Source organism: Salvia hispanica, chromosome 4 (genome assembly GCF_023119035.1).
Source record: "Salvia hispanica cultivar TCC Black 2014 chromosome 4, UniMelb_Shisp_WGS_1.0, whole genome shotgun sequence".
Taxonomy (NCBI): Eukaryota; Viridiplantae; Streptophyta; class Magnoliopsida; order Lamiales; family Lamiaceae; genus Salvia; species Salvia hispanica.
The window spans coordinates 33,134,637-33,158,666 of record NC_062968.1 but is presented as its reverse complement, the minus strand read 5'-3'; the positions used below and the strand labels follow the sequence as shown (position 1 = coordinate 33,158,666).

The following is a 24,030-nucleotide window of genomic DNA, read 5'->3' as shown; positions in this document are numbered from 1 at the left end:
TTAAGATAATTATTGCTATATGAGTCCAAAGTTTGAGATTTTTTTTTTTAAATAGAAAAAATAGTGGTTATAAATAACAAAATCCTATTACCGTTAATACTCTCGATTGACATTTAATTTTACACACCGAGTTGTCATCAGTATACCCGATTGACATATTTGTACACGTAGAGTTGACATCACGAGAGATTTAATCTTGACCGCCAATTTCCACTATATATATTTACCAAAATCCCTCATATTTTTTATTGAAAATCAATCACAATTCCAATCCACACAAATGTATAGAAATAAATAAAATTGAATATTTTCTGTTTGCATTTGTAAAAACTGAAATACTACAAATAACCCTATCTACAAATGTAAAAATGCACACGATTCCAGTGAGGTATACGCTACACCGTCATTTCCCTTTACAACTCAAGCAGCGACACGTACAAACCCAGCCATCTACAAACACACACTCCAAAATCTGGAAGATCATCGAATTCTCGCATAGGGTTTTTAGATTATTCGTTGCGAATCGCAAAATTGATGCACTTTCTGGCACCTCTTTATATGTGTTTGGGCGTCTGGAGTGAGGCTGAGCTTCAGTCCTGGAGAGTGATACCTGCGGATTTAACAACTGTTCTTGCATCGCTCGGGTTAGGAAGCTGTTTCGAATGGCGACTGATTCACCGCCGGAATCCGCCGTTGTGACGCACTCTGATCTCCTTATTCAGGTTGGTACTTCGCCTGCTGTTGACAAATTCATCGCGCTAGGTGTTTTGTGAAGATCGTTTTAGTGGTTGGAGTCTTTGCGCCAGCTGAACTGTAATTGGTGTCATTAAGGGTTTGGTGTTTTATATTGGATAGAATTTTTAGTTATCTTGTAGTAGTACTTGAATATGATTAGAATACGAGAATTATTCCGGAACGTGAAGTTTTTAGGGAGAACCCTAGCTCTTGGTGATGAATTCTAATATTGAATTTTCCATCTGAGGGATTGTGTTACTTGTGAAAATTTATGCACTTTGGTGTTATCTGTTTGTGCTCAAGTGAGGCTCGAATTTGGAATAAATTGTTATTTAGGATGAATGGTTTTTTGAATGATCTAGTTACAGTCTAAATTGTTACTAGTATTTATTTTGAAAAATTTTTGTTTAGTTATTTTTAGGGAAGCTCCTTGTTGCTCTGAATCTGTAGAGGTCCACGTGAATCCCTCATTTTATATATGAATTCTTCATTATTTATTCCAGAGGCTTTCGCGGCTGGATATTCCTAGGGACAAACTGAACCTAGGACCTCGAGGAATTGTTGAATTTGCAAGGAGTAACAGATCCCTTGTTGGACAGTTGGTTTCCGCTATATTGCCAGCTGAAGAGGAGGAGGTGGATACTGATACATTTCACGAGAGTGAAATTTGGTTGCAGTGGTTGATGTTTGAGGGTGAGCCACAAGTGGCACTGGAGCAGCTGGAGAAAATGAGTGATAATGAGCGAGGTGTTTGTGGGGCTGTTTGGGGGAATAATGATATTGCATATCGCTGCCGGACATGTGAGCATGACCCTACTTGTGCGATTTGTGTTCCTTGTTTTGAGAATGGAAATCACAAGGACCACGACTACTCTGTCATATATACTGGTGGTGGGTGCTGTGATTGTGGGGACATTACTGCATGGAAACGTGAAGGATTTTGTTCAAAGCACAAAGGTGCTGAGCAGATTCAACCACTCCCCAAGCATGTTGCAGAATCGTTGGGGCCTGTCCTGGATTCTTTACTTACTTACTGGAAAGAAAAATTACTTTCTGCAAGAAATGTCTCCGAACAGAGTCCTAGAGTGGTTGGTCATGCTGCTGAAAAGTGTGCCGAGGAGCTGACCTCCAGTGTGGTGGGGATGCTTTTGGATTTCTGTAAACACAGTGAAAGTTTGCTAAGTTTTATTTCTCAGAGAGTATATTCTTCAGCAGGTTTATTGGACGTTCTGCTGAGGTCTGAGAGGTTCATGAACGCTAGTGTGGTTGCGAAGCTCCAAGAGCTACTTCTCAAAATGTTAGGGGAACCAATATTTAAATATGAATTTTCTAAAGTTTTTGTACTATATTACCCATGTATCGTAACTGCAGCCATAAATGAGGGCACTGACACTGCTTTCAAAAAGTATCCACTTTTGTCAACATTCTCCGTCCAAATTTTGACTGTACCAACTCTTACCCCACGTCTTGTAGAGGAAATGAATCTGCTAGGTATGCTGTTGCAATGTTTGGGAAGTATATTCACTCATTGCTCTGGTGAAGATGGAAAGCTGCTGGTATGCTTTCTTGTGCTTATATTATTCTGAACTGCATGGATAAAGTTATAAGAATCAAGCAAGTTTTTTTCTCAGCACGTTTTCCGATGTCTGCTACAGTGATTGCTTATCATATTGAAAATATGTGAAATATGACAAAATACCTGAGGGATGTAGGATGATGATAATCTAAACATACGTATCAAATGATTGATGCTTCACATCTTTGGTGATAATCAAGAAATCTAACGTACAATGAAGTATGACGGTATGGCCTAATAGATTGCAATAAGTATGGCTTTCGGGGGTTGCATGCTATTTGAAGCATTTCTGGAGATGTTGATGGTCTTCACCTTGGCTTTTTGATTGAATACCCTCATGTGTCATGTCGCGGATAGTTATTGTGTTCTAAATTGTTGCAATGATCTGTGCTCCATGTGCTTCATTATTTTAGTATGTGAAGTGATTTACGACATTGTAACTTGGGAAATATGCTGTTATCTTATCACTCATTTTATTTTCCCATACGATATCTGATAGCGACCATGGTTGGTTATTCCCGTGGAAAAAGTACAGTGGCGAATTAATAGTTATTTTCTTGTTCTTTCTATTACTGTTTCTCATTGTGCTTTCATTTCAGATGAAGTTGAGCCCGTTTGTGCATGGGCTTAAATAGTTACGGTTTTGTTATAAATTGAACATTAATAGGCTTGTTAGGTTTTAGAGTATGCAGAGGGTTGTATTTTTAAATGGCACGTCAAGGATACTACCATCCACATACTTGTATTGATAGAGCCGTCACTTGCATTCTTTTTACCTCAGATTCAGATGAAGCATCTGACCTTTATGACTATGTTTAAAGTATACTTAGTAAGGGAATTGAAAATCCTGTTTCCTTATAATTCGGAAAATTATCTTATAATTCGGAAAATCCTGTTTCCATCACCTAATGGTGATGGAAACACATGGATTAGTAAGTTTCTCTCCTGGCTGAATTTGTTAGGTCAAGCCTTCTATAATCTTACCGCATATCTTTAACCAAGTTGAAATGTTTGGTGAACAGATGTTGAGCGAAACTTAAAAATTATAAGTCCTAGACAGTTATAAACTATTTTGATTACCCAGCCTATGTTTCCACACTAGCTGAATGAAATGATTAAATTAATGGCATGGCTCAATCTGTGGTCTAGTTTCTGTTGCAATTAAAGTATGCAGATGGTAGTATTATTGAATCTTTGTCCTGATACTCTGAATTCATTAAGACTGGGAAAAGTTTAAATGTAGCTGTTTTGCAGGTTAATAAGTGGGCACACCTATATGAAACTACTATTCGCGTGGTTGAAGATATTAGATTTGTCATGAGCCATTCTGTTGTACCCAATTATCTATGCCAACGCAGACGAGATCTGGCTAGAGTTTGGATGAGACTCTTGGCTTCTGTACAAGGGATGAACACTCAAAAGAGAGAGACGGGCAGTCACGTAGAAGATGAAAACGAGAATGTTCATTTGCCTTTTGTTTTATGTCATTCCATATCTAGCATTCTTTCTCTTCAAGTGGCTGGAGCCTTCTCAGTCAGTGTTCACGATGATAATAAAACATTTATCAGCATGTATAAACAACATCATGAAGACCAAGACAGCCTGAGACATGCCAAAGTAGGAAGGCTATCTCAAGAAAGCTCTGTCAGTAGTACTACAGTTAAGGGTGCAGTTGACCATGAGGTCAAGGCTGCTGATAATTTTCCTGTTCCATCATCTGCTTTGTGGTTAGTATATGAGTGCTTGAGATCTCTTGAGAGTTGGCTGGGACTCGACAACACATTGGGTCCTCTCAGTGCCTTGTCTCTGAAGACAAGTGATGGCTCTGGCAATAACTTTTTGGCTTTAAAAAGAACTCTCTCGAGGTTTAGAAGAGGCAGACACATATTTAAATCATCCACTTCATCAGGTAGTTATCCTACCAATTTAAATGAGGCTCTTAGAAAATAATATATTTTTACCATCTCATGGTGGCTTGAATCTTGGTGTAGGGTTTGACAGTAGCCAGCCTATGGGACAACTAAGGAATTGTGGTACTGATGATAACATCATCGAAGGGGAGAGTTCTTCCGAACCGGAAGGATTGCGAGTTCTGAGTTTATCAGATTGGCCTGACATCACATATGATGTTGGATCACAGGAAATATCTGTACACATTCCGCTGCACCGACTCCTTTCAATGCTTTTGCGGAGGGCACTTAAAGAAAGTTTCGGTGAAGGATCGTTGCACGTCCTTAGTACTGATTCTGTTTCTGTAGATCACTCATTTGTCAGACATGATGATTTCCTTTGCCAGATTCTGGATGGGTCTCACCCTTGTGGGTTTTCTTCCTTTGTCATGGAGCATCCCCTGCGAATAAGGGTGTTCTGTGCACAGGTTCATGCTGGAATGTGGCGCAGTAATGGGGATGCTCCCTTATTATTTAGTGAATGGTACCGTGCAGTCCGCTGGTATGTATTGCCGCAACTGGTGGTATTACTGATAATAATTCTCTTTGCTTTTCCATAATCTGGGAATTGCTTAGTCCCTTTGGTTTCCTGATGCAGGTCGGAGCAAGGCCAAGAACCTGATCTCTTCTTGCTACAGTGTTGTGCTGCTTTAGCTCCACCAGATCTTTTTGTCCAAAGAATCCTTGAACGTTTTGGGTTATCAAACTATACCACTCTCAATATTGATCAGTCTAGTGAGTATGTAGTTTCTTCTTGAACTTGTTCTTTTGTACAATTTTTTATTGAGAAACGATCTCCTATCATCTTCTATTAACCCTGCAACAAGTTTGTATATGTGCTGCATCTAATGTTTCTCGACTTTCTTCTACTATTGTTTTGTACAAAACAAAGAAACATGCTTCTCACCTTATCTTCGTTTTACTTAATATTCCTAGGCACATATTTGGGGATTATTCCTGCTTAAGATGTGGTAGAGCACTACAAACAGCAATTTATGCTACAAAGCAAAACTATTATGAACCTATGATTTTTTTCCTACTTAATGAGTGGACGCTGTTGCATGAAATTTCTGTTTCAGAATGGTCTGAACTCTGAAGATATATTTTATGTGCAAGTATAAAGCTTGAACTAGTCAATTAGCGAAGAGCTCGTGTTTCCTTACTAGGCGTTGATGTCCAAAACTATTGGGAGACACGCTATTTCACACAACATTCCTGTATTACCTTCTTAATAGTGATCAGGTTACGACATTACAAAAGCATATATTAACAAGTATTTGCTTCTTCCTTAACATTATTCGGAGAATGAAAAACGTATTTAAGCAGTGATGTTTTCCAGATGATATTGATTAACGTTAGCTCAGTGGTTTACCCAATTTCTGATAATTTCATACTTGTACATTCCACTATTTGCTATCCTTGCCCCCTTGTAGGCTTGCACAATTCTAGATAATTCATGCTTGTATATTCCATTATTTTCTATCTGTGTCATGCTTGTATATTCCATTATTTTCTTTCTGTGGCCCTCAACATGGGTTTCAATCATGGAAATAGGTTTGCAATTTAATTTTCAGGCATGAACCGACCCTTGTTGCTGAAATGCTCACTCTTCTGATACAAATTGTGAAAGAGCGAAGATTTTGTGGGCTGACAACTGCAGAGTGCTTACAAAGAGAGTTGGTGTACAAGCTTGCTATTGGAGATGCTACTCGTAGTCAGCTTGTGAAGTCTCTTCCTCGAGATCTTTCAAAAGCTGACGAATTTCAAGAAGTGTTGGATAGAGTTGCCGAATATTCTCACCCATCTGGCATGACACAGGTACGAGATTGAAGTATCACGTCTGTCATTGGTGTAAAGTGCAATGCAGTTGTGTTGACTTTTAGTAATTTCAGGGCATGTATAAACTAAGATCGTCATACTGGAAGGACCTTGATTTATATCATCCTCGCTGGAACTTGAGAGATCAACAAGCAGCAGAAGAGAGATACTTGTTGTTTTGTAATGTTTCGGCATTGTCCACTCAACTTCCTAGATGGACAAAAATTTATCCTCCTCTCAGGGGCATAGCTAAAATAGCTACCTGTAAGACACTTCTCCAAATTGTTCGTGCAGTTCTGTTTTATGGTGTTTTCTCTGACAAGCTTGCTACCCCGCGTGCTCCGGATGGTGTCCTATTAACTGCATTGCATTTGTTGGCCCTTGCACTGGATGTCTGTCGATTGCAGAAAGAATTGGGTGACCCATTTTGTTTTGTGGGTGACATCATTCCAGTTTTGGCATTTGCCAGTGAAGAAATACCTACCAACAAATATGGTGATCAGAGCTTGTTGTCACTCCTTGTCATTTTGATGCGGATGCATGAGAAAGAAAATGCACAAAACTTCATGGAAGCTGGGGATTTTAATCTGTCATCTGTAGTTATGGATTTAATCAAGGCCTTTGTGGCACTTGAACCAGCATGCATGACCAAATTGCAGAAACTTGCACCACAATTAGCTAATAAATTTTCAAAATCTATTTCGAATGATAATGCTAGCGACATGGATGTATCAGATGATAGTGAAAAACGCAAAGCAAAGTCTCGTGAGAGACAAGCTGCTATATTGGTAAGACATTTTATTTATGTTTTTGATGTATTACTTGAGTCAGCTAATTTAATACTAGTACTATGCTTATTGGGTAATATGGAAAGTTCTGCTGTCCACTTTTATGGAGTCTTTTGGTATATGAAAACACCCAGCCGTTCGTTGTTATCTCAGTTGATGCATAAGTGCACTTGGGATATTTATGTTTAAAGATTATTTGCTCCAACTTGTGTGTCTCTTTCATCTTTGCAGTAACTGTCTCTAATATCTGATGGCTGTTTTGTTGGTGCTCTAATATCTGATGGCTGTTTTGTTGGTGCTAACTGTTTGGTTGGTTGTAACTTGAATAAAGTTGAGATGGAGTTTTTCTGAATGACATTGTTTCTAGTTACGGAAGTCCTACAATGATTTTTTATGACAATCATCGGTCTTTGTGTTTGCCTTTAATGCTTTTATGTGAAGTAGGAGAATATGCACTTTCTGATGCTCATCATATCTAAAACCTGTACAGGAAAAGATGAGAGCCCAGCAATCCAAGTTTCTGGAGAGCTTTAATTCCAGCAAAGATGATGAGATGGAAGACGCCAACCCCGACCAAGAAGTATGTGATTCTGAAGTTAGTAATGACACCCAGGAGTCCGCTCAAGTAACCTGCTCCCTGTGCCATGATCCTAAGTCTAAGAATCCAGTATCATACTTGGTTCTTCTCCAAGTAAGTGAATGTATCTGGTGTTATTTTTGTCATGGAGATTCTAATTGATTCTTATGATTTCAGTGCACACCATCTAACCTTAAGCTAATAAACATTAAATAAATCTAGCATGATGTCATTCTGACTCTATATTACTTTGGAATGAAGAAATCCAGGCTATTGAGTTTGGTTGAACATGGCCCTCCTTTATGGGATCGAGTTAGCCGGTCTGGTAAAGAGCTTGTCTCGGATGATAAGACCCCGATCAATATTTTATCACAAAGCAGTCTCCCTGATAGCTCTGAGGTCTCGTTGTCTCAGTTTGAAAATATGGTTCAGAGTGCTCTAAATGATTTTGCTTCTACTGGACAACCGCAGGAAGTGAATGCTTTTACGGAGTATGTCAAAGCACGATTCCCTACCATTAAGAATATTCAACTACCTTCTGTTTTGAAGGACACAAGGGAGAGCAAAACATCATCTTTTGAGACATTGGAACAGGACATGTATCTGTCAATAAGAAGGTTCCAATCCAGTACAAATGGTTCTGATTCTCGCAAAGATGCTGAAAATTGTTCAACCACTGTAAGCAGTAGCAAAAGAAGCGGCTGTTCCGAATCTCTTCTGCTTGGTAAATACATGGCTGGTTTGTCGAAAGAGCCACGGGATAACCCCTTGGCTTCAGAGAACGGCTCTTGCAGCGATTGGATGAAATTGAAACCTGGTGTACTGCATCCCAGATATGATAATTTTGGTCCCACTGATGCTGATGGAATTTATGTTTCTTCATGTGGACATGCTGTGCATAAAGTATGTCTGGATCGCTATTTATCATCACTAAGGGAGAGGTAGACCTATATGATCCCCACTTCTTCCCCTCTTTTCAGCATTGAAACACACTTTTTGCCTTTATTATTGAGTCATTGACAGATCGCTGAGAGTATTAACTTGAAGAAATTGATGAATTAGGCATGTTAAAATCCTGTTATTTGCTTAAATTTTTTCATCCAAACCATTGGGATAAAGATTGAACCATAGCTCTTAGTGTTTTATGTATATGGAAGCGCATATTTCACGGTAGTACTAGTAAATCACCTCTTATCATATTCTGGATTATTTGTATGTGACAGGAAGTACCTGATACAACAATACAAATGATTTTCAATAACTAATTCTTTTGTTAAGATTGGAACATAAGGAAAAAAAAACCTGCATTATGAACAATTGTAGCTTTTGTCTCAATTGCATAAGCTTGACTTGTTATGATTAGAATCTTGATTTGCTATTGAACTACACCTGGTTATCATGTCTTTCTCTGACAATAATTTTGGATGTGATTTGCTACTTTTCACATCATGGGAACCTTTAACATACAGTCCATGGAGATATAGAAACTTCTTTAATTCTTGTACATAACTTGAGGTCGATGACCATCTCTCTCATGCAAATGTTCTAATCTCCATCACTGTGGTGACAAAAATATTTGCCTGTTTACCGGAGTTGGTTTATTACATTTTCACAATGCCTCTTGGTTGTAGTTAAAGGTTAACATCATATTGCAATGTAATAGGTCTCTAATCTTGTTTCATGCTCTCATTCTGATAGTGAATTGCTGCTTGAACACCAATAGCCTGGCTCTTCAACTTCATCCTGGGTCTTGAATATCTTCTTAGAAAGTGCCACTTTGTAAATGTTTGGTAATAGCAAAAACCTGCTACCAATTTTTGGCCCTTCGAATTTGTTTTTCTCTGAAAACTGTTTTCCAGCTGTTCAATCAGGTCCCCTTCTCCATTTCTGTAATTCATTGTATGACGTTGCATTCTTATTTATTCTATCTGGTTGCTTGGTATTCCAATTTTTTATTTTCTAGATCAACTAGTCCCTTAATATTCCCCCCCAGATACATTCCTTGGGATATTATCCTAACAATCATTAACCTTTTCTGATTCGCTCCTCTTGTGACTCATCGAAGGATAGTTCATTTATTTCCTTCTTGATCGATGTTTTTCTTATAACACTTCTTTATCAAATGAGAAGAATGAAAGTATGATGTAATACTAATCATAATTAAGGTGCACCCCTGCTGGTCTCAGATTCCTGTGAAATCTATTTATATGCTTTGGATGGGCATCTTGGATTTCACTGCTCACCAGAAATGTTGTTTTAGAAAAGCAGTCACTCTTCTGCCCAGTGTGTTTAAGCTTATAAGTATTCCTCATAAGTCTTAGTGATTGATCTTTCATTTGGTACCTCTATTGGCATATAAACTTGCCTTTAATAGGAGTGTAATTTCCTGTCCATGTTTTACAGATTCAATAGAAGAATTGTATTTGAAGGGGGCCACATTGTGGATCCAGAACAGGTAGAGTTTTTCTATTTTCTGAACTTTGGCTGTTGACAATAAGATGGTTTTGGTAATGTTCTCATGTTTTGGCAGGGTGAGTTCCTTTGTCCGGTGTGTCGGGGACTTGCTAATTCTGTACTGCCAGTTTTGCCTGGAGATAAAACAAGGATACCTCAGCCGCCTGCTGGTTCAACCATTAATTTTACAGGTGTGAGTAGCCATTTAAATTTCTCCGCCACCGGCCATTCTCTTCGCCTCCAAGATGCTTTATCACTCTTACAAACAGCTGCAAATATTGCTGGAGATCAGGAGAGTCTAAAAATTGTACCAACACGAAAGTTAACGATAAAGCCAAATCTTGAACCTATCATTCGTTTGTTATGTGCAATGTATTATCCTAAACAAGCTAAGATTTTAGAGACTGGTAGGGTAAGTCATCCATTGATTATATGGGACACGCTGAAGTACTCCCTTATCTCAGCTGAAATTGCAGCTCGATCTAGAAAGAATTCATTGAGTCCAAATTACAGCATTGGTTCTTTATACAAGGAGCTCCACTCTTCCAGTGGTTTCATTTTATCCTTGCTGTTAGATGTTACTCAAAGCACAAAGACAACTCCTCAGGCTGTCTTACTAAGATTTCAAGGGATCCAGCTGTTTGCTAAGTCCCTAATGCCTGGTACTAATCCAAATGGATTGTCCAGTTTTCCTGCCCAGCATGGAGGTATGAGTCTGTCTGTTTATTGCTTTTTTTCTTCAGATACCACGATGGGAAGACATTTTTATTGATGTTCTAAGTGCAGTTTTGACCTGTATATCTACTCACTGGATTATTGTGTAATTTTGGGGATTCTTATATCCGCTACATATTAAATACATTTACTTGATGTTGCAAAGCAAATAATAAAATTTGGGGAGTAGCACTTATCGGGTGTTTTGAAATTCTGTTGTAAAAGATGTAATTGTGATATATATAGTAGCAAATAATATTTCTGTTGCTTGAATAGTTACCAATATGAATATGATTTGGTAGGATGGTCCGGGTGCATCTACTTCTTCTCCCTTATCAAATGCTTCTAATTACTTGCGGTTGATGGACATATATTCCAAAGCTAAGCGGTGCTTTCGTGTTTCTTTAGTGATTGTATGTGTATGAACTCCATATTATAATATATAGATTATCATAACCAGATGAAGATTTTCTGGACCCAAACCCAATATGTGGTGAAGCTATGTGTGTGTGTGGTATGCATGATTGGATAGCTGGTTTTTCGTGTCCGTGCACTTGTAAGTAATTTGGTGTTAATTTGGGCTGCTGTAGTATCTTATCATCCCATATGACATGCAGATACTATGCTTTATATCTTGGAAAATGCTGAATTGGAAGCAGAGTATCCTGATATTCAACTATGGAGACAAGCACATGAACCTATTATTGCTCATGATGCCTTTTCATCATTTATGTGGACACTATTCTGTCTTCCATGGCCGATCCTATCTTGCAAGGAATCTTATTTGTCCCTTGTACATGTTTTCTATGTTGTTTCCATCACCCAGGTATCAAGATTTTTCTTTGGATTTAATAGGATCATACTTGCTGCAGTGCATGACTTTTAACCACCTCGTGTGATAGGCTATACTTGCATGCTATAGCACACAGAAAAGCTTTCAAACTGAAGTGGAGGTCTCTGATAATTTAATGTCTGACATACACCGATTGATTGGGAAGCATCAAGAAGCTATGAAGTTTTTCAAGTCCAACCTTGCTAATTCTTCACATAATATCTATGATTCGATTCGCATTTTGACATTTCCTTACTTGCGAAGATGTGCCCTGCTTTGGAAATTAATAAACTCCTCTAACATGATGCCATTTGGTGATGAGGCCCATGCCTGGGATAGATCTCCATGTACACTTGATGACATGGAGTATGTAACTAATATGATGGAAGAGCTTCTGGAGGTTGGGGAACTGGAGAAGATGTTCGATATTCCCACCTTGGACATCATCATCAATGATGAAGTATCAAGATCAACAGCTTCCAGATGGGTGGGCCATTTTTGTGAAGTGTTTGAAGCTCATAAATCTTCTCAGGCTTTGAGATGTACTCCAGCAGTCCCATTTAAGCTGATGCTTTTGCCTCATGTGTACCATGATCTGTTGCAAAGGTTGAGCTATGACTTATTATTCTTTCTTTGTTGCATTTGTTTCCCCAGTTTTTTTGGTAAAATCCCTGGGCTGACTGGTTAAAACAGGTATTTTAGGAAGTGTTGCCCTGCATGTGGAGTTTTGATGGAGGAGCCTGCACTGTGCTTGCTTTGTGGTACATTATGCTCTCCAAACTGGAAAACTTGCTGCAGGTACTTATTCAAGTTTTGCAATTGCATTGTGTACTTTATACCTTATTTTGGTCTTTAGGGTGCATGTGTATGGGGAGAGGTTTTGATCATTCATGCGCATCTTTATTTGTTTTTTATCCTTTTACTCAAGTTGCGTTTATTTTTTAAAGAGCAAGCACTTGTAAGACACATGCGTTGGATTGCGGTGCAGGCATCGGAGTCTTCCTTCTAATTAGAGTATGTACTATTTTTTTTAACTTGTCATCCCATGCTGCTAATATGCCTTTTCATCTCTTATTTGGTTGTTTTTTAGTATCCTCAGGGTAGGGTACTAATGTGTGAAATATTTATTTCAGAGGACCACAATATTGCTTCAGAGATCTGCACGCCAGGCGCCTTGGCCTTCTCCTTACTTGGATGCATTTGGTGAAGAGGTAAATATATTGAAGTGTGGGCCTCTGATTTGGGTTGATGGACTCGCTATGCCCATAAATTCAACATTCTGACTCCATTTGTCCTATGTGCTTGTGCTTTAATGATTCCTGTACCGAATGATGGACTATATCATTGAATATTTATCTGAGTGATACTGCGTTACTTTGATTTGATACTACTGAACTAAGCTGAAGGGAAGTTATGGTTCTTATTCACGATTTAGTTAATGATTTGAATAAACACTCGGTTTAAATTTATTTGTTTTATGTAAATTATCACGCCAGCTAAGAGCAAGAACCACTTTCACCTGGCAACATATTTTTTATCGTGCGAGGGTGGTTATGCTTTGTATAGCCAATATTGATTTGTTAATTTCAACCGTCTTGCAGGATGTTGAAATGCATCGGGGGAAGCCACTGTTTCTAAGCCAAGAAAGATATGCAGCCTTAACACATATGGTATACTGGCAATTTGTCCTTTGACTCGTTCGTATCTCATGTCAGTATTATAATTATTGAGAAATATGGCGATGTTGAGCTTTGTTATTTTGGGTGGTGAGTTGATGTTTCTCTATGAATTGTAATTTTATGTAACCTCCAGATTTAGCTCAGAAGAATTTAACCCACGAATTCAATATGCTGTTCATCTAGTAAATTATTTTGTGAAGGCAGAACTTGTAGACTGAAATTTTCTAGTCTTTGTCCAGAAGATAGCCAAGAACCATTGATGTGCTTAGAGTCACCTTCTTCCGTCAGTGATAGTGTTGTGTTTTCTTTAAATGAAGTCTTTATTACTTTTGTTATTAATCGTGTAACATGATTCTGCTGTTTAAGGTGGCTTCTCATGGGCTTGATCGAAGCTCAAAGGTGCTTCGACAAACAACAATCGGTTCCTTTTTCATGTTTTAGGCCGTGGATGTGAATAACCAGATATTCTTCTGATGAGGTCAGCTTTTGTTATATTCCCTATTAGCTGGAAATGTAGTGTTGATCCTAAATATGACTGAATATTGCAGGTAGTATAGCATTCAGATTCTTGAATCGGAGATTATCTAAATTTCATGATTCGAGCTTCAATACAAGATCAGGAAATCAGTGGCAGCCTTTGATACTCAACTGTACAGACTTGATATAGAGGTAAAAGCTTGTTTGAAATTGTCGGATTATGACAACATCCTTTAAAATGATGGAACTCCTCGCAACTGTTCAGCGGAAAGAGTAACCTTTGTTGAGCAGTTTCTTGTGATTATCCATGTAATTGTGCAACGCAGACTCTTTGCTCGTTTAAGAAAATAAATAACACAACAAATGCCTGCTGTTTGTCGTGTTCTTCGTTGAGGTGGTGGTGTTGGCAATATATGGTTACTAGTAGTCTGATGCGCATGTTTTCCCACAGGTTATATATCGTGATACTATTTACATGTGGTTATCTTCCAACTGGAATGCGTTACTGGCTGTGGTGTTCTGGTGAACGTCGATATACTCCTGATCGGTAGAGAGATATATACGAATATATAATGTCTCATGTACAGAAATTTCTCTACTTTCTATGTGTGGATTTGGGGACGAGGATGGTTTTTTTTTCCCTTCTGTAAATTGTGTATGGATGTCTTTATTTGAATGTACGAATCTTTTGCCATCCACTTGTTTGAGTCTTTAAACCCAAAAAAATCTTGCTACTACTACTAATTATGGGCTAATGTACAATAAATTGCAAATGATATATTTTGGGTTGATTTTGATTTTTATCTTTGGAACTGGATTGTTGATGTAGTTGGCCAGAAGGTGTCAGCTTCCACTGTCGTCTATGGTCATCTTCCGCGATGTCCATGGTCTGATTATTGTCTACTTTCGTCGTCGATGGTGCCCCCCTTAAATTCATGCTTTTACTTTAATTGATTTTCATTGGCAATCCAGTAAGTGTTGGTGGATTAATCGATGTAATGGGCATCTTTCATTTCAAGCACAAAAATTAGTTGATTTTTAATTAATTGCATTTTCCGCTAATCAATCTTCTTGTTACCAAATTCATCTTCGATTTAGGTACTTAATTAATTAATAATTAATAGTATTATATTAACATTTAAAATGTTCATTCTGATTTTTTATACAAGTATCGACAATAATCAAATTACACAGGTCGAGATAAAAAAAGGATTAATCGCTTGTAAAGCTATAAAGTTTGATTAAGTTTTGGTTGGTCCCATATTTTTCAAAATTTAAATAGTAAATCATAAAGTTTTAAAAATTTCGAATTTATCTCATGATAACCTTTTTAGAGGCAATTTAGAAGTTAAATTTATGCACATGTGTAAAATTTTGGTGTTATAAGTAGTACAGTATGAAATAAACCGGTATTTGATAAAACTCATGATTTTTATAGGCAATTAATCCAATAAAAACTTATCATCACATTTGTATACTATGATAAATGCATGCATACAATTGAAATCCAAATTGGAAAAAAGTATTTAAGGTTTCATATATTTACCTCTTTGAAATGCACTTATTGGAAATCAGGATAATTTAAAATGGGACACTTTAATTTAAGACAAAGATAGATAATACTCCTTTAGACCATAAAATATAATCTCTTTTGTGGACAATATGGATTTTAGTGAGAAATTAGTAAACTAAAAGAAAAGGAAGAACAAATGGATAAAATGTAAGAGAGAAATTTTTTATTTTTAGAAATAAGATTACTTTCTGTAAATATCGTAAAATAAATGACATAATGAAACTATTTTTCATGAAAAGATGGAGTACGTAGTACCAAAAATTTGTTAAAATATTTACTAATAGCTATGTACAGGTGAAAAAATGTATATAATGAGAAAATATGGTGAAAGTAATACGGTGTACATGAGATATAACTATATATAATGAGAAAATATGGCATTCTCAATGTACCGTTGGTATCGGCAATAACTCATTATTTTGATGAATCATCCATTCAAACAGAAGTATTGAGAAGAATCAAAATTCAAATCAATTAACAAAAATTATTCTTTTACATTTTTTTGAAAGAAGTCATCTCCTTCTGACTCTTAGTTCTTTAATAGATAGAAGCGATGAATTGCATAAGATAGTAGAATGCAAAATCCTTAATTTCTGGGCTATCCTCAAGCACTACTATAACTCTGCTAATAAAATATCACAAATTTCCCTAAGTAAGAAGACTTTAGTCTATATCAAGTAAATGTATTATATTCTAAAAATTTCCCTAAACCAAAGACTTATTCTATATCAAGAAAAACTATAATACAGAATCTATCTAAGCAGAGAGTTCCTATACAAGGTCATAGTTTGAATCTGGATGATTGAGAAGAAATATTTTCTCTTAAATATAATCATTAAATGGAGAAAAAGGATATCCATCTTTGCAGAACTTGTATCCATGATAGGCCCACATCCAAAACTGAGAACAACTGCGCTTCAGCTTGCAATTGTGCATCTAGAAGTCTCTGGTTCCTTCCGTTAACGGCGACTATGATCCAGTTCTATCGGCATGTCTGACCAACAAAAAAAGATGAGAGTGGCTAATCAGATCAGGCAAAACAGCACAGATGCAGAAAATGGAAGTCAAGAAACAACATTAAGAAATCTTTACAAGGCCTGATGCAAGAGGAAGAAAAGCGCAGATCATCATGTAGAAACTTTTTCACTTGTTTCGCTTGAAAGCTTAATTTTCCTAGTAGGTGAACCAACTCAATATTTAGGGTTAATTACCAGACACAACAAAAACTTTACCTGAACTTACATTTTTAACACATTTAAAACGTAGCAATTACAACATCCCACCATTTCACAAATGAAAAGACAGTTCAATCGGTAAAACAATGTTTAGCAGTACACGACACACCAAACACAGTTTTCTGAAAAGTTAGGGATGGTTCGACAAAATAGAATGAAGTGTGGTGTTGTAATTGCAACATCTCAAAGTCAAGTGTTATTTATTTCCAGCAGTTGATGAAGAAACTTGACAAGAAGCATGATACTTCAGATAATATATTAGGCCATATAACAAAATGAAAACATCATATAGGTGATGCAACCTAATGCCTAAGATCTTGAGGACATAAGAAACATAAATGAAGAAACTTGAAAAATAACAATACTACAGATAAGGGATTAGGAACATTATATTTCAAAGCACTAAAGTTAATTCTTACAAAGCATTACCTCTTTTGACGTGTGTAGACGAACTTTGTTACAGGTGGAACTTTCTTAACCTCTCCATCTTTCAAGTTATTGTCACGGCAATCTTGCTCCATGACATTAGTGAAGTCGAGTTGCTTCTCGACAGATTTAAGAACTGAAGTCCTTTTAAATCGTAATCGATATGGAGGAGATGAATTAAATGACTGATTGCTGCTTAACCCATCTTCATTATCGCAAGTAGGATTTTCACATAAGCTGTTGTTCTGCAGCCCCGTATTCTCAGAACTATTTGTCTGGTCATGATCAGTATTAGATATAACTGTTTCCTTAGGCTGCTGCAGCTCAGACTTTCTCTTTCTTAGTATTGATGGAGTGATTGGAAAGCTTTTTGCAGCAATTCTCAGTATAGACTCAGGGGTTTGAGTATACAAGCTTCTACTATTTACACTTGGTGGAGTAATGAAAGGTGTGGGTGACAATGCCGTGACATCTGCTTCCGGTTGCATCAAGAAAGCACTACAAAGATTTGAATCTAGCTGACCATGGCTTTCTATTACTGGTGGCTCATAATATAATGTCTCATAAATTGGAGTATCACAATGCACTGCTGCTCCGATAATTCGGTATTGATCAACTTCCCCACAGAATCTATGTCTCTCAAACTCAGATTCTGCATTTGATTGGGTAGTCACTGCCAGACACTTTGTGCCCTCAGGATTCGTAGACTCACACTGCCGATAGGCAGCAACATCATGATCAGCGAGAATAGCATCTAGCTTATCCTTCCCATCTTTAACTTTACATGATTCAATAGTATCACCCAAAGCCAAAACAGGCGACCTCACTAAAGCTGTCCTACTGATATCCCTAGCACCATTTAGAAGAACATTTTTAGATACTGGAGGGAGGCTCCCTGTAGCCAAATAGAACTCCAGCTTTTTCTTCAGTGAGCTATTCCAGTGATTCTTGATTGCATTGTCGGTTCTGCACAGATAAGAACTCAATTAAAATATCTGCAAAGTATCTGCTGCGCAGTAATCATTAAGGATCATTGCTCCCCACTGTTGGTACTACCGCCCTTTTCTTCTTTGTTTTATTTCCTTTTTTTGGCTGGCATTTTGCCTTCCAAATTATACACAATTTTACACAATAATATACCTAATATGGAACACTGCTACAAGATTGTGCAGTTCAGGAGAGAGGGGGAGAAAAAGTTCTGTTGATAATTTGGTAATTGTCCAAAGGACTCATAAGTTTGACGACACAATGAACAAATCATATCAGCTCAAACAGAGCCATTTCAGCAATTTGCAGGCTTACTATATAGTACTCCTAATTCAGTATTTAATTCTCTAGTCTCATTTGCAATTGCAAGCATTAAAAATTACTTTCATCTGTGACTTATCAGCATCTTTCATGAGAATAATCTCCATATCTGTGCAGCTAAGAAAGTCGCATAAGAAGTCCCACATAAAACAAAGTTGAAACTCTTAGCAGTTAAAATATATAACATGCACAGTTCACACCAGCACCAGTATCCCAATTTTTTTCCAACTTCCTGACTTTAGTCCACAAAAGTGTCAGTCTTATTTGTCCTTTTAAATATACAGAAGACAGAAGTGTCACTTTTATTTCAATAGTTTTTACTGGATAGACTACAGATATCGGATGAAAAGGCTACCAGAATTTCATTTTGATGTGTAAGTTGCTAGATGAAGAGCAAACATCAATTTTCCTTTACAACACAATATATTCCTTATTTTCTCGTCTTCTGAGTAAAATAAGTTAGCAAAAGAACGGTACCTTCCAGGCAGAAGCTTAGCTAATTCAGCCCATTTATTCCCATTGATCCGATGAGCATTAAGCAGAGTAAGCTCCTCGTCCAATGTCCAAGCATCCTTCTTAATATCTGGATTCAAATGGTTGTGCCACCTGAATATTTTCCAATTAGACAAGGAAGATAATTTTCAAAGCTCAGATAACATATAATATGAAAATGTGACTACAAATACACTACTCTTAAGAGGAATTTAATCAGCACATATTATATTAAGTTATTAACACAAAACTGGTAGCATCACACAAACTATACACTTCTCTGTTGATATGGTGTTTCTGACGTAAAGCCAGGAAGACAACCTTCAAGAAAGCAAAATGAAACCTTCATATTTAGTTGGGATTCTTATCAAGACATGCATTATTACAGAAAAAATATAAGTATGGTGAAACAGTGAATCATTCTATTGAAGATTCTATGAAGAATCATCGGTCGATCTAGGGAAAATCAACATGTGTTACTTTCTACCAAGAAATTTTCTAAGACATGCATGCTACCTGTCAAGTTAAACATCAAGAGTCAGTCTTTCTGCCACATATGACATATCTACCGACAGTCAATAGGAAGATACTCCCTCCGTCCCATAAAAATAGGGACTTTGGGGATGGCACGGGTTTTAATGCAAAATTGGTAAAATAAGAGAGAGGTAGAAAGAAAAAGTGATTGGAGTGTTATTACTTATTAGTGGAGAATGGGATCCACCTCATAAGAGAGAAAAACTTGCCAAAAATGGAAGACGGCTATTTAAGTGGGACAGCCAAAAATGGAAAAAGAAGACTATTTTTATGGGACGGAGGGAGAATTAATTGTTAGGTCCATTATTGATATTACCTCTCACGGCACTGCTTTCCAATTCGACCTGGCAATGACTTTGCTATGACTGACCATTTTGTAGGTCCATATTTGGCCACTAGCTTTGTGATTTTCTCATCCTCCTACAAAGTCAGGTCATTAGAAGTTGAAATCAGGAACACCATGATGCTATAATGAATATAGCAATTGGGAAATTCAGTTGAGATGGAGGATTATAGCAGCCAACCTCTGTTGTCCAGGGACCTTTCACAAGTTCTGGATTCAGAACCTTTTGCCATCGATGCAGGCACTGCACTTCTGATCTATGTGGAAAAAACTCAGCTGTGTCCATATCAATGGTTTAGTGAGACCACATAAGTTGAGAAAGATTTGAGAGAATGCAAGAAAAGAGACATGGTAAAGTAACATTGTACATGTAAATAATGGAGTTCTTAAATCATACTACGAAAGGTCTTATATTAATGGCATTAAAACATCAAAGCATTAAAGAATTCAATCGAGTAGCAAATTTAATAGGTCCGTCAAAAAGAGAAGTTAATAAAAGAGAGAATCTTAAAAGATACCTATTTTCTTCCAAGACTTCCCTCTGAAAGCTGACACTGCTTTTCGTAGTGTATCATCCTGAAGCAAAATTGTTTAATTTAATGTTCAGTAAATATTGCCTGAAGAATAACAGAATTACTTGGGAAGTTGCATTTCTTAACAACCACTTGAATTCCAGTTGTCATCATGCAACATTAAGGTCAAAACCAGAAATGAAGTCATTATTCCAGCACAAGATACATACATTCATTTGGAATAGTTCTTACCTCCTCTGGAGTCCAACCTCCTTTCGCTCTTCTAATTGGACCGGTAGTTCTTCTGTAAAACCCAAAAATGGTATCAAATGTAAGATTATCATTTTTAAAGAAAAAAGTACTCTTTATTCCATTGGCAATAAATGCAAAAGTTTGTCCAGTTCTTTGTTCCAGAGTAGAGGTGAGGTCAAAAACATATATTTCAAAACAGATTGGTGAGAGCTAGTGAAATAGGTACATATTATATACACCGACGAGATGTCATACCAGTTAAGAATAGAATCTTATGTTATTCTCTCAAAGAAAAAAAGAATGTTCGAAATTATGAATTGCTGCTGCTCCTTTTAACGGGACAAGCAACCAATTTGGCATGATAAAGCTAGATTTAATTCAAAAGGCACCACCATACTAGAATACTTGATGTGCATGGGTAGAACTAGAAAATAATTAATGAAGTTCACATCTTTCTAGTTTCTTATAAGACAAGAGAAGAATATTCACACAAATGCGCTGAAAAAGAAACAAATTCATTATAATTCAGTATCTAACAACCATACAAAATCAATCAAAAACATGCATCATCAATAGAAACATCTTTTATTCATGTATTTATATTGGGAAAGAGAAAATCGTCACAAAAGAAGAAGCAATATGATTCAGATAACACTAAGCCAGACATGAAAATTAAATATACTTGAACCATAAATATCACATGCACTCATCCAAAAATGAAAGAATGCAATACCTATGAGCTGGAGAAACACTTCTCGGACTAGTTGCCCCAGGAGACTTTAGTGCGGCGCTGCTACTGTTCTCCGAAACAGAGGAGCTTGAAGCAACAGTAGATTCCTTGTTCTCAAGGCAAATATCATCAAATTTTACCTCTGCCATTAGTCCCTATACATTATCACAAGTCTAAATTCCTAAGCTTCCTTAATTCAACCAATCGAATAAACTTCCAAACAAATTGTACAACTCCAATCAAATTAAAGAAAAATTAAATCTTTAGCTCGAATACTAAACTAAGTCCAGATCTCAGAAACGAATGGTAATTGACACCACAAGACTCGGAGCCAGGAACGCCGCACGAAGAAATTCCAAACCTCACACAAATATTCGATTGATCACAGCAGTTGAATACGTAAAACGCAGTAATATTGATCAAACAGCAAGCAACACAAAGGAACACCACAAAATTCGCAAAAACTCAGAATCCTATCGCCTCTAAATAAAAATTGCATCGTCTAACCTCACCAATTGGGAAAGTAGCTCCTCGGATTCCCAAGCCCTAAGAAAACTAAAAAATCTGTGAATTGAAAGAGAGAAAATCCCCCAGCTTCGAAAACCTTGCCCGTTGAAATTGGAGAGAGAAACAAATAAATATATAATGATTTGTATATAACGAATACCTGCGAGATGCCGTGTCCAATTTATATATCCATATATTACTATTTGTAATTTAATTTTATAAACTTGAATGGAATATCTCAGATTTCATTTTTCACTTTCGCCATTAAATATTATCATTTCATTTTATTATAAATTTAATATATAAAAATACAACCTATATTCTCATCCTTTACAAAATTAAACAATTTCAAAAACTCACGCATATCCAATATGAAACATTTATTCTCAAACAAATGGAGTATTTATTATGAAAAAATTGTTGCATCAAATTAGGATCTATAATCACTGTTTAAATATATATTATCAATTTTGATGAACTTCAAATAGTTAATTATTACAAATTGTCTGTAAAATTTTATTTATCTATATTTATATATGATGAAAGAACATGAGAGAAATCAGTTACATTCTTGAGAATTAAAATTGCTAGAAGAAAGTGTTTTACCTATTTCAGAAAACCTACATTGATATGTACTTTGCATTGATACGCATGCAAACAAGATACTTCTTCTGTGTCTCATTGTAGTTGAGGGGTTCTTTTAAAACATCTCCGAAGTAAATTAAATGCAGGGGTTAACTAATATAACTACCATATTTATCATTTCTTAAGAAAAATCATTCTCCAATGGGAAAGGTATTTGAGAATGTATTATACATTTTCCCATTTTGAAGAATACCTCTCCATCAATAGAGAGGTATTTGAGAAGATATTATTCTTTATATTTTTTTAATGCATTTTGTATGATTATTTTATTTAAAAGAATTAGTTTACCTTTCTATATACCTTTTTTCTTTGGAATATGTTATTTTTCAGAAGGGTATATTTTACTTTTAAAGAAGGTAAATATATGATTTATATTTTCCATATATCTTCCCTTCTTGAAGATGTTATTAGGCATAGAGATAAGATCGAGTTTTTAGTGAGTTAAATTGAATAAGAATAAAGTAGGACTATGACAAAACACATTCAACTTGAGAGAAAAAATAAATTGAGAGAAAATGTGCATCGATCAAAATATTGACGGCAAAGGTTTGGAAGTGAAAAAATGGAAAAAATATAAAATGCAAAATGCAAAGTCGAAAGACTTTATGATATTATTTTTCTAGAGACTGTAAATGTGTAACCTACTCGGAAACTTATTTATGTAATTCGCTCTATGTTTCACCTACACTATGAGTATCATCTAGTTCAAGAATAAACATAAATCCATGATGAAAAATAAAAAAAATTATGAATCATTGATCACCTGATCAAGTGCTTATAAACCATACACATTCAACTATGCATTTGATATTGATCATCATTCATCTTTACACTATATATCATAATCAAACTACTCAAACTAATAGCTACAAAAAAAATCAAGGTTCAAAAATCTCATCAACAAGATCATCAAATATGATTTCCTCAAGCTCCAGTCCTACACACTCTGCATCCAACTGCAGATTCATCCAACCGTCGTCCCGACCCAAGTCTCGGCTCACAGCATCATCCATATCCGTATCGGACTGAGGCACGGAGCTAAGCAGCCATCTTATCTCGGCCCACACTTGCTCCAAGACGCGCGATCCCTTAGGCAAGGGATGCACACTCGAGCGGGTAGTAAGACGCGTGGGCCAATAGCAGAAAGATCTTTCATGGATCCCTAGCAAGACCTGGTTGATGAGATCAAACAAGAGGATCTGGTTGGATATCCCATCTTCTTGATCCGGTGCACAACACGACTCGTGCTGATCGCTCACTTCCTCAAACACTGAGGGGGTGAGAGGGTACTCCCCTGACCGCCACTTTCCCAGCGTGCTCTCGTTCCTCGTGAACCCGGATAGCTCAAGCACCCCCCTCACGTAGTTGAACTCCGCATTGTTCTTCTCATCCCCCTGCACGTGCACCAGTTCGCTATACAACTCCTTTATTTGGCTCTCTTGAACTATGCCTACCGCGTCTTGTGCTGACATACACCTATCGTATACGTCTACTTCCCCTTCTTCCACATCAACCTCGATTAGTTCATCATCATGTGATAGCTCAGCACTACTTTGCCTTTTGGAGGATCTTGAATCTACAAAACATTCAACAGAGTCACATCACCAAATCATGCACTATCATCTTTGAGAGTTATTCAAATTTAATGAAAATGAAAGCTACTACTTACCATCTAAGGGTGATGCTTCATGCTCTTGTTGCTCAACTTCTGATGGCATCGTCTCAGACGACCTCCTCTCCCTCGCCTTCTCATCAATTGAATCACCTGCATCATTCTCCTCTTCTTGCTCCCTATGTCCAGTGACACCTCCATCTTCACCATCCACACGTTCCAACGCCCTCTCCTCGCTAAACCTGATATCAGGAATATGAGT

At 36.9% G+C, this 24,030-nt stretch overlaps 2 protein-coding genes across 11 annotated transcripts; one reads left to right on the top strand and one right to left on the bottom strand.

The window, feature by feature from the left end:
- Positions 1-388: 388 nt before the first annotated feature.
- On the top strand, positions 389-14,293 carry LOC125222883 (E3 ubiquitin-protein ligase PRT6). Of its 5 annotated transcripts, none has more exons than XM_048125740.1 (21): positions 389-722; positions 1,239-2,291; positions 3,566-4,220; positions 4,303-4,762; positions 4,859-4,999; positions 5,835-6,078; positions 6,153-6,866; positions 7,357-7,557; positions 7,705-7,842; positions 7,915-8,384; positions 9,847-9,898; positions 9,974-10,604; positions 11,229-11,437; positions 11,514-12,049; positions 12,137-12,241; positions 12,391-12,457; positions 12,577-12,654; positions 13,045-13,113; positions 13,489-13,600; positions 13,671-13,791; positions 14,051-14,293. In XM_048125740.1, the coding sequence occupies exons 1-19, from the start codon at positions 663-665 to the stop codon at positions 13,561-13,563; spliced, it is 5,958 nt and encodes a 1,985-aa protein (XP_047981697.1). In that variant the 5' UTR covers positions 389-662; the 3' UTR covers positions 13,564-13,600; positions 13,671-13,791; positions 14,051-14,293. The 5 variants fall into 5 exon arrangements, with proteins under 5 accessions (XP_047981697.1, XP_047981699.1, XP_047981698.1 ...); XM_048125742.1 differs by having other exon boundaries at positions 7,705-8,384; positions 9,974-10,088; positions 10,362-10,604; XM_048125741.1 differs by having other exon boundaries at positions 7,705-8,384; positions 11,766-12,049.
- A 1,327-nt stretch (positions 14,294-15,620) lies between these two features.
- On the bottom strand, positions 15,621-21,646 carry LOC125224357 (transcription factor MYB3R-5-like). Of its 6 annotated transcripts, none has more exons than XM_048127746.1 (9): positions 21,512-21,646; positions 21,008-21,159; positions 20,275-20,326; positions 20,029-20,086; positions 19,692-19,786; positions 19,484-19,587; positions 18,619-18,747; positions 16,837-17,799; positions 15,621-16,166 (listed from the first exon to the last, which is right to left on the bottom strand). In XM_048127746.1, exons 2-9 carry the CDS (start codon positions 21,151-21,153, stop codon positions 16,142-16,144), a joined length of 1,572 nt encoding a protein of 523 aa, XP_047983703.1. In that variant the 5' UTR covers positions 21,154-21,159; positions 21,512-21,646; the 3' UTR covers positions 15,621-16,141. The 6 variants fall into 6 exon arrangements, with proteins under 6 accessions (XP_047983703.1, XP_047983705.1, XP_047983704.1 ...); XM_048127748.1 differs by having other exon boundaries at positions 21,517-21,617; XM_048127747.1 differs by having other exon boundaries at positions 21,008-21,177; positions 21,512-21,603.
- Between the last annotated feature and the right edge of the window lie 2,384 nt (positions 21,647-24,030).